This window comes from Notechis scutatus, chromosome 11 (assembly GCF_049901735.1).
Source record: "Notechis scutatus isolate UNSWTSFEM ecotype Mainland chromosome 11, rNotScu1.2, whole genome shotgun sequence".
In the NCBI taxonomy this organism is placed as follows: Eukaryota; Metazoa; Chordata; class Lepidosauria; order Squamata; family Elapidae; genus Notechis; species Notechis scutatus.
In genome coordinates this window covers 9,551,904-9,564,829 of record NC_142019.1, presented here as the reverse complement: position 1 = coordinate 9,564,829, position 12,926 = coordinate 9,551,904, and the positions used below count along the sequence as shown (strand labels likewise).

The 12,926-nt window shown below is 41.0% G+C and overlaps 2 protein-coding genes across 4 annotated transcripts in view; one reads left to right on the top strand and one right to left on the bottom strand.

Moving 5' to 3' along the window:
* Positions 1 to 2,330: 2,330 nt before the first annotated feature.
* LOC148129701 (ADP-ribose glycohydrolase MACROD2-like) lies at positions 2,331 to 3,092 on the bottom strand. Its single transcript, XM_087972863.1, is given in 2 exon segments — positions 2,331 to 2,627; positions 2,629 to 3,092. Coding segments are annotated over 2 exon segments (681 nt in total). The 5' UTR covers positions 3,013 to 3,092.
* Positions 3,093 to 3,617: 525 nt separating this feature from the next.
* Positions 3,618 to 12,926, top strand: part of ABHD2 (abhydrolase domain containing 2, acylglycerol lipase) — a 32,957-nt gene continuing 23,648 nt past the window's right edge. Inside the window, exons 1-3 of one of the 3 annotated variants that reach the window (XM_026681867.2) lie at positions 3,618 to 3,856; positions 9,776 to 9,855; positions 11,230 to 11,431. In XM_026681867.2, the coding sequence (XP_026537652.1) occupies positions 11,238 to 11,431 (194 nt within the window). In that variant the 5' untranslated portion in view covers positions 3,618 to 3,856; positions 9,776 to 9,855; positions 11,230 to 11,237. Of the gene's footprint in view, positions 4,212 to 9,775; positions 9,856 to 10,005; positions 10,072 to 11,229; positions 11,432 to 12,926 lie in introns of those variants that run through there. The other 2 variants (XM_026681868.2, XM_087972757.1) reach the window with 2 other exon arrangements.

Below are 12,926 nucleotides of genomic sequence, written 5' to 3'. Positions count from 1 at the left end.
AGGCTTTCTTTGAGTGGTGGGAAAAAGCTGGTTGTGATTGAAGATCTCTGTCGGATGTGGTCTTCTCCCTAGGTATTTGCTCCTTCTGTAGTGCAGCAAGGAGCATGGCCTGGAGGGAGTTTCTGCCTTCCTGAACGCTGTCTTCACGTTCTTTGTTTGCCTCCTCGAAGCAATGAATGTGTTCTTGGAACTCTGGTCTTCCAGGTTCGATTGTATATATTTAAGCTTATTTTCACTCTCTCCATCGTCGAGGTGTTCCTTCTGCATCAGGAAGAGGCTCTCGAGGGGCAACTTGCTTTTGGGGGTGTCACAGATCTTGACCAGCTCCGTCCATGCATCTGCATGATGGTGATACTGCCTTTCCCAATCCTCTCTGAAGCGTGTCACTGTGGATGAGGTAAGCTTCCTATGCTGTCTGAGGTCGTAGGCCTTCTGAGGTATTGCAGCTTCTCCAGAGAGCTGGACATCTAAAACTGGGTTTTGGGAATCAGGCTCCATGTTTACAACAAGGGTGGGTGGAGGAATTGGGTCTTCTGGTACATCAGAGACATCTGTCATGGCTGATGAAGTTGCCATGCTTCATATTGGCAAAGGGAGAAATTTGGAAAATTTTAGTGGTTTTCCATGCAATTCCCCTTTTTGTACTGGGGGCGCTGCAAGCAGGTAGCAGAAAGTAGAATTGCTGCTGGATTTAATACTTGAGCATGTAGGTGGCACTGCAGAGTCTGGGCAATGCTAGCACAACACACAATATGGCTGCTTCTAGGGTGCGTTGTGAGCTTGCAACCGAAGGGGGCACTAGAGGTTGTGTCACAAAGTCTGAAGATAGAGGGCTGAACGCAGAAATATGCCTATAATTGTTGCTTGCTTCACAAGGTAGTAGCAGAGGGTCTGGAAGACGCTGTTGCTATGCCTATGTTAGGTTGCAGTTACTCTTAGGACCTTTGAATTAAGTTGATTAAATGGTGCACAATAGTTGCAAAAAGGGGTTATCATTGGAGAAACACTCTGGTCAATATTTGAGAAACTGTGTAAAAAAAAAATCAAAGTCTGGGAAATTTCTCCTTGAGCCCCAGATGTAGCTGTGGGCTGCGTTGCTTAGGTCTCACTTTGTGGAAGAAAAAAGAGGGGGGAGAATTTCCTGCCTACTCTTGAAAAAAAGGAAAAAATAGGAAGAATTATTTGACTTCACTGTAAATTTCTTCTTGACCACCAGATAGGGATATAGGCTGCTTTACTTGAGTCTATTAGGTTGCAGTTAATCTTGGAACATTTGAATTAAATTGATTAAATTGTCCACAAGAATTGCAAAAAGGGGTCATCAATGGATAAACACTCTGGTCAATCTTGAGAGATTTTGTAAAAAAAAATCATAGCAAAAGGCAAGATGCTGACTTTGTTTAAATCATTGCTAGATTAAGTGTCTCTCTTCAGGGGGAAGGAATGTGCCCATTGCTGTGGAGACGGCTCTGGCACAAAAGGAATGTTTACAACTGTGGCCTTTTTATTGCTTTGTCAGAGGAGCAGAGGAAGATCAGCTTTGTTTTACCAACAAACATACAGGCATGATTTCTCAGAGTCTCTCACTGCATTTGTAGAAGGTTTAAAGACAGAGATTTGGTTTTCCTTTGAGAGCTGGGAAATATCTGACTCTCCTTGTTATGCAAATGCTGTACAGATGCAGATAGATAACTCAACAAGACGTCCATAACAAATTACATTTATTGGTTCATCAGGTATCCTCATAACTCACGTTTGTGATGAAGTTCTTCTTTAATGACCAATCCTTTGTATATCTGCCTTGTAGTAAAAGATGGTTATCTCCTAACCCATCTCGTAGCGATAGAAAGCAGCTCCCATGAGTTAGGGAGTTCAAGCAAAAGTGAGGGAAACTCCCCCCAACCCATCAAGGGTCAAATTAGTGACCAATCGGGATTACAGATGTGGCCACGTGACATGAACTACATTTCCCAGGATGCATTCCCTTAAGGGGGCAGCTCATAATTCCTAAGTAACTATCCAATTCCCATAGACTGGCTGGGACAGCACTAAGACCCTTGATATAGATGATTAACAGATAGCTATAGATATTGATTAGAGAGACAGATGATAGGATATAGATAGGATAAATGATGTCTGGAATTCAATGTCTGGAACTCCACAAGTCTTAAGCTTGCCAAGTTTTTTTTTTTTAGTTAAGACTGAATTGATTTATTAAGCGGGGCAATAAACAAACATATCATGAAGATAAAATAATTATGTTAATTTTACAAGATACCATCATGAGGAGGCCATAGTAGGTTCACACATTGATAAAGCTTCAGGGCCATCTATTGATTGTGCAAATTCACTGAGAAGATTATTTTCTCATTCTCATTCTTGCTTAACCACTCCTTGACTGTAGTAAGTGCAATGACTGCAGCTGGCTCATTTGGAAAACCATAAATGCCTGTTGAGATACATGGAAAAGCAATTGATCTGATGAGTTTCTCTTTTGCCAGTTTCAAGGAGGTTTTATAGCAATTTGCCAGATCTTCTTTATGGATATTACTAATATGCCCTCGAGCTATAGGGCCCACAGTGTGAATGACATATTTTGCTGGTAGGTCATAACCACACGTGATTTTTGGCTTGTCCAGTTTCACAGTCACTCAGACTGCGGCATTCAGCAACTAGACAAGGACCAGCAGCTCTGTGTATACATCCATCCATACCACCTCCTCCAAGAAGACTTGAATTCGCAGCATTAACTATGGCATCAATCTCAAGCACTGTGATATCGCCTCTGTATAGGGAGACTTTTTCACTAAGACTTTTCTGCATCAAGAAAGCGTCATTGGTGTTGTCTTCATCACTTTGGGCTTTGTTTTTCATTTCTTCCTTCCATGTTGGAATATCTTTCAAGGGTACATAATCCCGTAAATATTCTTTACGTCTCTGTTCCAATGTCACCTTCAACAAACGTTCTTTCTCCTCCCGCCAGAGCTTTTTCTGCTTGTTCCCGGGGTACATGGTGCTGTGGCTAGCGGCGGCTTTGAGCTGCAGGTTCCCCAGGCTCACGGGCGACAGAGAAGCACGCTGACCGGGCTGGGCCTAGCTTGCCAAGTTTGAAGACCCTTTTCTAACCTGTCCTTCTCCCTTTGTTTTTTCCTGCCTAAGTGTAAAACCTTGCTTTTCTCCCAGGTCATTTCATACAAAGATGTATTGGAATGGCAGCAAATGGAGCAACTAGCAAATACTTGGATTAAGTTTGCTGCTACCCAAATAACCAAACTTTTTGGGGGAATAAACTGGATTTTGATCTAAGCAGAGCGCTTCTACACGCCACAAGCCTTTGTTGCTTCACCCAGATGGTAAACTCAAAATGGCAACCAGAAGCGGCGAGTTGAGGCACAGTCTTCGCTGCTCATGACGTAACCCCGCCCCGGTTTCCTCCTCAGACCCCGCCTCCTCCTTCCCCTCCCCGCCGTCACTCACGCTCCACCAATTGCGTCACAAGGCCCCAATAGCTCGCTCGCCTCTTCTCCCAGAGGGGCGGGGCGGGGCAGCGAGCGGCACCGCCCCTCGCAGCTTGGAAAGTCCGCCTTCTTTCCCCGCGCCTCCTTCACCCAATTTTTTTTAAATATTCGTCGCACCCAGCATCCGAGAGCCAATCCCGTGTCGCTTGGAGGCGGAGAGTGGCAGGCGCCGCCGCCAATGGAGTAACCAAGGCGGCGGCCCGCGAGTGGGAGGAGCCTCCGGCGGCGGCGGCGTGAGGTGTGTGAAAGGTCGTGCCTGAAGGGCGGGGGGAAACGTCTTGATGGGAGTCGTTATCTGGCCGGGAATCGGCGGGAGCGCCGGCGTCGGGACCGCACAGGTGAGGCCAAAAGCGGAGCCGCGAGGTAGGGCGGGTGCCCATCCGTCCGCCGGCTCGAGATCCGGATGCATCCTCGAGCCCCCCTCCATTTCGACTCCCGTGGATGCGGCTGCAATTATCCCTTCGCTCTTTTTCTCTGGCGTTCCCCCAGAGGGGCTGGACTACAACTCCCAGCATGCCTCAGCCAGCCGGTTGGGATGCCTTGCCTTGACATCTCCCTGCCTGCAGTTTTCTCTCTTCCATTTGCATCCCGCCTTGGGTTGGGGAGGAGGACGCTGCTTGCTCGGAGAGCTCTAGGCACCTCCATGAGGGAGGGGGGAGGCGGCTGATTTTACCTTCACGACAACCCTGTGAGGTAGGTTGGGGGGAGAGGAGAGAGAGGGGGAATGTAACTGACCCGTGAAGGACACGTCACGTGTGAAATGGAACTGGGGAGTGGGGGGGGGGGGGGTTGGTCCCTTCACTCACTTTATTCCGCGGGCGGGGGGGGAGACCTTCTGGCTTTTTTTTAATCCACTCTCCTAACCTGCCTCCCACCCACCACCCACCCTCTATTTTATTTCAAGGGTACTTTAATTTAGGGAATTTTTCTAAATGTGTCCAAGGGAGACATAATGTGTGTGGTTTTTTAAATTTTTTTTGGTATAACTGATATAATTATTGGGGGCAGAGAAATCTACAGGGTTGCTGGTAATCAAAAACAACTTGGTTTAATAATATGCCATTTAATATGGTATATTATTTATAGATCTTTTTTTAAAAAAGATCTTTTCCAAAATTTTGAATGGTATAACTGATACAATTATTGGGAGGGGGGGATCTACAGGGTTACTGGTAATCAAAAACAACACGGTTTAATAATAATCCAGTTAATATGGTATATGATTTATAGTCTAAAAATATTTGTACCCCCAGACAACCTGCTTGGTCCATTTGAAATTGGAATTTTTATAGGCTATAAAAAAGATAAAAACTTGAAATAATAATATACAATGTAATAATGTGCAAAAGTCATACTTGGGTTGAGCGTCTCAATGCACTTGAGAGTCAGCCTGCTTGAAGGATCAATAATCACAACATCTTAAGTGGGGGGAAATAGGTTGGTCAGTTGCTTAGGACTAGCAGGACATGAAATTTCAGGCTATCTCAGAAGGTTTTAAGGAAGGTGGACCAAGAGCTCTCCTGGATCAACTGAAGACCCTTCTAATCTGGGATCTACATCTTCCTGAATGTCCTTTCTTATGGGAATTCCAAGTTTCTTTGAGGTTTAATTGATTTTGGATTATCACTTTAATCCCATACATGAACAATCTACAGGGGCTCCAATATCCATTATGAAAAGCCGTATTTGTTTTCACTTCCCACTTTTTCCTCTTCCAGGGCAGTGTTTTCTGATTGTACTCTTTCCCCCTCCTTATCCTCTTGTTTGTCACTTTATGAAGCTGTTCACATTAGAATACTAGTAGCTTGCTTTGAGACATTTGTGTTCTGTGGCTCACTTTACTCTGGCATGGTTTTATAGATGGCATTACACTCATCCTTTCTCTTTTCCCCCTCCTGATCTTTCCACTATATAGAAAAGAGACAATAAAAGGAAAATACAAAACTACTGTAGAAAGTTTTAAATGAAATACCTATTTTGCAGAGTAGATAGAACAAAGGGTGTTCTCAGTTCTAGATAATACTTCACAAGCCAGTTGGATTAAAATTAAAAAGGCAACTTTAATTAGATGCTAGGTAGGCAAATTGTGTAGTCTGTAGTGTTTTTTTAAAAAAATATACAGTAGACTTTTAAATGGAAGCTGGAAGTGTGCCTTGTAGAGATGTTAGAGCCAGTTTGGCATCGTGATTAAGCTGCTGGCCTAGAAACCAAGAGTCTTGGATCAGAGTCCCCGCCTTAGTCTTGAAAGCTGGCTGCGTGACTTCACAGTGATGGTGTTGTAGAGAAAATAAGAGGCACCAGGAAGAGCTATTAAGTATGTACATTGCCTAGATAGATGAATAGATAGGATAAAAATATAATAATGTTGCAACTTCAAAATAATCTGCAGTAGTAAGTTATCTGCATTAGCAAAGATGGAGTTTGATGTCCTTTGAAAGACTTCCAACTTTGTCTTTGTTAATGGTTCCTGCACTACGTGTTTCCTATTATTTCTTGAGTTAAGACTGGGGGTGGGGGAGAGAATAATGCGTCCACACCCTCTTTTTTTGGCCATCATCCCAAAGTTGAAAAGTGGTTTCACCCAAGTTATTTTTTGCTTCAGGAATTCTTTGACAGTTATTCCCTTTTCAACCATACTTGACACTTTAATGAGTAGTTATTTTAGCTTTTAATTCTTACGTCACATGTACCTCTCCCATCCCACGTAGCTGAGCTGTGTGCAGCCTATTCTTTAATGGATTTTTATGGGTCTTTGCTATTTATTTGGCTTATTTAATGTTATTTAAGTACTTTGCCAGGAAAAAAATTACACAATCGCTTATAAAGTGTGTTAGTCCAGTGTGAGGAGGCCTAGACTAGATACATCTTGCCTGCAGGTACAAAAACACTTTGGTTCTCCTCTGCAGTTAATTGTGTTAGCAATTTAATAGTTCTGTTGGATTGGGTAAGCAAATTCCTCTGGCGTCTTGCACTGAATATCACTGCTGCTGTACAGCTTGGTTTGCTGTCCTGATATAAATCCTGATTTATTTCTGATCATGATTCCTGGAATCATAATGTCTTGGAATCACTATCAGAATAGAGAAATGAGTTCAAGGGCATGCTTTTGCCTATTCAATCGACACAGAGTTGCAATGACTCTTTTGTGATTCCTGGCTTTTCAAACAAATAGTTGGCAATGTTTTTTTTAATCTAACAATAATCATAACATTCTCACAGATGATCTATTTATTACTTTGCATTTAATAAGCATTAAGATGCCAAGATAGAGGCTATGGGAAGGTCAGAAAATAATTCAACTGCCAAGTATTTTATTTTTCGGAACCTTCAAAATCGCTTTTAACACAAAATATTGCAATATCTTTTAGTAGATACTTTTTTTTCTATTTCTTGATATTGTCTACTCTGTATTTCAGCTGTAGGCATTGTTTTCTGACACTTTCTGGTGAAGCATCTCCAATTTCAATTAATGTATTCCTTTCTTGCATTTAAAATGATGTATATTTTCTTTTGACAAATTACTTGTATAGGATATCCACTTTTGTTGAAAAAGCATGGGTTTGAATCTCTTTTTCTTGCTTTGGTCATATAACAAATCTTCGATGCCTCTCTAAAAATACTGCTTTAAAAACATTTATCAGATTTGATTGGGAGTTTATTTTGTTTATACGAGATAGGGGAATTTGGGCCAGATCTGAAATGACTGAAAGCATTCTCTTTTATTGCTCTTCAGACAGTTTAACAATATGGTATAAAATTTTAGCACATCTACAGCTTTTTTATTGAGACAACAGATTTGTAAAGGGTTTGACTGGCTTTTGTCATGATGATTAACAGAAGGAAGTCTTTCCTTTGCGCTAAGAAAGCTAGGTCCAGAAATTTGATTTTTTTTTAATTGTACTTTTGAAAATACAGATTGCATATGAATATACTTTCTTTCCAGGGAAAAAATTGGCATATTAAAGGGAAAGGTAATTGTCTCAGATATTGCTCGCAGTTTTCAGATGAAATAAAGAAATGACCATCTTAGAGGTTATGGGATGAGTAAGGCAGATTACCAGAATTCTTGTACCGGTAATTGTAGTAAAAATAAGAAGTTGCCTCATACAAATTTAAGCCATTGGGATGTCTGAGAGTGGCTGCAAAGAAACTTGTGCCAAGAATCAATGAGTAATATAAATGAGAACTTGAAATCATATTACTAAAACATAGAATAATAGGTTGGAAGGGAGATCTTGGAGGCTTCTAGTCCAACTCCCTGCTCAAGCAGGAGACCCTATAGCTGTTTGATAGCTTTATATATTTTCTGTTTTACTTTGACTAACTTACTGCATTAAAATTGTACATTAACTGTATATATGTTGTACATTCACTGTACATGTACATACACACAGACAGATAGATACCGTATTTATCGGCGTATAACACGCACTTTTTTCCCCCTGAAAATAGGGGGCAAATGATGTATGCGTGTTATACGCCGATATAATGTTAAGAAGCCAGCGGAGGCCGGGCGGCGGAGGCCGGGCGGTCGAGCGGAGGGCAAGCGGAGGCCGGGCGGTGCGAGCGGAGGCCGGGCGGTGCGAGCGGAGGGCAAGCGGAGGCCGGGCGGTGCGAGCGGAGGCCGGGCGGTGCGAGCGGAGGCCGGGCGGTGCGAGCGGAGGGCAAGCGGAGGCCGGGCGGTGCGAGCGGAGGGCAAGCGGAGGCCGGGCGGTGCGAGCGGAGGCCGGGCGGTGTTTTTATTTAGAAATTTAAATTTTTTTCCTGAAATTTCCCTCTTAAAATGAAGATGCGTGTTATACGCCTGTGTGTGTTATACGCCGATAAATACGGTATATGTAAAACATGCCCACAATGCATTTGAACTTTCTGTGATGTAAAGTATAACAAAAACGAAGAACTCATTGCTATCATTGCTATATAGCAATGTTAGGAATGAATATTTTACAAATGAATTCACTTCCTTTCAGAACTGTCCTATAACCCTGAAAAGAGTGTTGTAAAAATGGACTTGAGCCTGTCTCTAAAGCATCATTTAGCATTTAACGTCTCAATTTTGATTATTGTATATGGAATCTGCTGCAAATGATCAAATGGCTCTGCCTTTCAAAATGCTAAGGCACGTGTATTTAAATAAGTTGATTAATAAGTAGCAGCACTTCCTCTGCTCCCTGGAAATAATTGCAAATGGTTGCATAGCATTGCATTAAAAGAAGCGCAAAATTGGATTCCTAATTTAGGTGCTTTGGATATGAGTCTAAATTCCCCATGTTAAAATGTAAAGTGCTTTTAAAGTGGAGAATTTTAAACGCAGCCTGTAACATAGATATAGAACAATTTGGCAAAACCTGTTAAAGTTTTATTTCGACTAAATCCCACAGAACACAAGTAGGCCTTAACTTACTGCTACAACTGAGTCCCAAATTTCTGTTGCTAAGCGAGATATTCGTTAAGTGAATTTTGCCCCGTTTTACAATCTTTCTTGCTACAGTCGCTAAGTGAAGCACCGCAGTTGTTAAGTCACACGGTCGTTAAGGATCTGGCTTCCCCATTGCCTTCGCTTGTCAGAAGGTGGCAAAAGGGGATCACATGACCCCGGGACACTGCAGCCATCATTAATGTGAATCAGTTACCAAGCATCCAAATTTTGATCATGTGAATATGTGAGTGTAAAAAACGGTCATGTCACTTTTCTCAGTTCCATTTTAACTTTGCAGTAAGCCTCGAATATATGATTGTCTGGCTTGTTATCAGTAATAGCAATTTATGAACTTGTCCCATTAGTATAAATATGTTTACAGGATCATTATGGAAACAGTATTGTTGATTATTACTAGGTTCTTCATACAACACACATACACACACATGTCTGTGTTGATCTAGCTAGCTACCTAGCTAGTATCTCAGCCTGGTGTCAACTTTAGCGGGTTTGGAGATAAATGAAACGATGATGATTGACATCTCAGAGACTGTACATTTGTTTCATTTTTATGCAGATGATCATAAAATTGATTCGTAGTAATATGAAGACAAATTTTATGCACGTTGTTTTTCCCCATGTACAAGTAATGATGTAGATGCAGTTGAAGTGGTTTCTATCTAATAGATTTGTACAGAACGGGCCAAAAATTGTGTAGCAGATGGCTTTTGTTTATTTAAGTATGCTTTCTTCTTTTAAGTATGTTTTCTTGTGACTTGTTTCTTCTGTGAGTTACTGCTACCAATAGAATGATATACAATCTGATTTTGTTTTATAGGCTAACTTTGAATTGGACTTCATATTTGCTTAGACGACCTGGAATTTCCTGTTTTTAAGAATAAGTGTCATACTACACAGGTGGGTTTTGTATGCTTGGAATGCATTGTTTCTACAGTATTATAATATATTAACTAGCTATTGTTCCTGTTAAAGGGACCAGCCCAGGCAAATCAGGAAGTAATGGAATTTTCTCTCTGTGCTTCTTTCGTATACTGGCTTATAACCTTCTGGTTAAAATTTGGGCAGGAATCGTATATCAGGTAGGATTACAAAATGTCTGAAGGCCTACCTTTTGTAAGTGATCACCTGTATTTTATTTAGCACCTTTTTGTAGTGGATGTGTGGATGACTTTGGGAAATAAGGAGAAAGATGCTGCCTAGAAAACAGGTAAGAGAGGCAGGAGCCCCCAATGGCTTAAGGATCAAAGGAAGAAACTTAAGGGGGGGACCCGTCCTAATGTATCCAGCAGTGGTGGGAAGTTTGCACTTTCAGGCTTGCAAGATAGAAGTCAACCCTCCCAGCTAAACCAGAGAGGAAGTACAAACTGGACGAACTAATTCTGTTTTGTTGTAAGGCTGCATTAATAGAACTCTGTGAGTCTGATGCCACAAATTTCCTGCCAGCTCTTTCAACTGCTTGATCGGTTAAAGGGCGGGTCCTTCCTATGTTGGTCTGACCCATAAACCACTGGGGGCTCCACCCTTTCTTTGTCTGATTGTTTCCTAGACAACATCTCTTTCCCATGCTTCTTCAAGGTCATCTAACATGTCCCATTAAACTTCTCAACCAGGCTTATGACAATTAATCGATTTGTCTTTGAGATAAGGTTTCCTTTCTTGGTACATAGATAAGTGACTGAAATACATTAAGGAAGCATATAATGATTTTCAAGCAGAGTAAATATTTTTCTTGGAATAAAAACCTTGCACACTCTTAGACTAGAATGAAATGTGAGGTTTTGGGTAGTACGGTTAGATTGAAGACACTTTAAAAATGTTGCAGTGAAATGTATTCATTTATTTATAAATAATTCAAGGTGGAGAACATACCTGATACTCCTTCCTCTTCCTATTTTTCTCATAATAACAGCCCTGTGGTGTGAGTTGGGCTGAAAGAAAGTGATGGATCTAAAGTTTCACAGCCAGCTTTCATGCTTTTAAGGCAGAACTAGAACTCACTGTGTCCTGGTGATTGATCCAAAGCCAGTTTTCACATCTAAGGTAGAACTAGAACTTATTGTCTCCTAGTTTCTTGCCTTCAAAATACCTCTGTTTTGATATCAGATCCAGAGATATTTTTCAGTTATGTAGTCAGGCTTCTGATATTGAATTGGATCAGCTGTTTTGTATGAAACTTCCTTGAGTTGAGTGATCTTAGATTTGAAAGCTTTTTTTTTAACTTGATAGTTTAATAAAGGACTATTTTCCAAACTTTTTTGTTTTCTTTTTCAGATAGCAAGATGAGTTCCTTAATAGAAACCCCTGAGCTGCCGGCAGTGTTTGATGGGGTTAAATTGGCTGCTGTCGCTGCTATTCTTTACATTATTGTCCGTTGCCTGAATCTGAAGAGCCCAACTGCTCCTCCTGAGCTCATATACCAAGACACACCTTTAGCCCGCTTCCTAATAAAATCGTGCCCTCTCCTAACCAAAGAGTGAGTAGTCCACCAATATATGGAATTATTTGGCTATTTTGATTTAATGTTAGCAAGGTAAGGGGAAGCTGTGTACAATATTGGAAGCAACTTCATCAGGTTAGATGCTTTCTTTACATCATAAAAGCCTTGCCTTACGAATCTCTTCCTACAGTAAATGAAATTTGCTTTGCTTAATTAAAAGTGCCTACTTTATCAAAAAAAATCTGTAAATCCCGGAGGGAGAGCAAGTCTGAAACCCTCAATTCAGCCAGGATCAAGGTGTGGTTGAATCAGAGAAGCTGCGAAACCACTTCTTGGAAAAGAAAGCACTTCTGAGAGACCTATTATACCTGAAGTTGAAAATCAGGTAGAGACTAAATCGGCTCGTCTAATTATAGATTAAATTGTTTTGTTTTGGATAGTTGAAGGAGTGGTACCCATTTGCCTCAGGAAATCTTGTGTGTAGATGGTTTCCAAGCCTTGGTTTTCTTTTGCATTCACCCTCCTGTGTTCTTGAATGGCTATAAAAATTCATCAATAACACCTGTCAATTTCCGATTTTGCCCTTGAACTATTTGGGGAAGGGAATAGGTGTGATATAGGTTATGGCTGCAAATAATAATTATTATTATTGTTTGTTAGTGGCTTTTATAATGGATTCTGTAACATCTTCCAGGGACTTATTTTAGTCTTAACGTTATGATAATGTTCACCTGTAGTGCATATTTGGAGTATTTTGCAGTGCTTTACTTAGGAAATTACTCAAAAATGCTTATGTTATGAATGCTGCTACAGCCGTTTTAAGAAAAAAAGGTAATTAATTAAAAGCAAAAACTTACCAATTGTTTAAAAGTATTCTGGGACTTTTCAGATGCAACCATTACAACATTTTGTGTAAATATTTTTTGCTTTACATTTTACGTTTTGAATAGCGATTCCCTTGTGCCCCTTTGGGGGAAAAAAACCTCTTGGTGTTTTTTTCCCTCTGACTATCTCCCATTTACCACAGTTTTAGATTTAAGCCTCAAAGAACACATGTAGCCCTCTACAGACATTTTAAAACTCACTCCACTTCATTTTGCCTGGCAAGAGAATGAGGCTATACATTTTAACTCCAAGTAACAAAAGCCCCATGAATGCATAGCCAGCTTGTGCAACCATCAGCTGTTTCTTATTGCCAGACAATGAGTGCCTGCCTGCCTAGTGCTTGCTTTCTTCAGAGAAAGTTTAGTAATTGGATTATCCAGTTTTACTAGTCATATAAAGAAGATTTTCATTTGTATTGTGTGCCAGCAGAATACAGTCTGATTACGGCCTTTGCCCATGGTAATCTGAGTGCTTTGTGAAGAAACATTCCCTGCAAGCCTCTAAGTTTGATGTATAACCCTATGCAGATATGAAAATAACCCTATTCCCCTTTCCCATCTGTGTTTAGAAGTAAAAGGAAAGCCAGTTTAATGGCTGAATGTTGGCTCTGTGGGTTGATGCTGATTTGCAACCCGGGATTTCATGC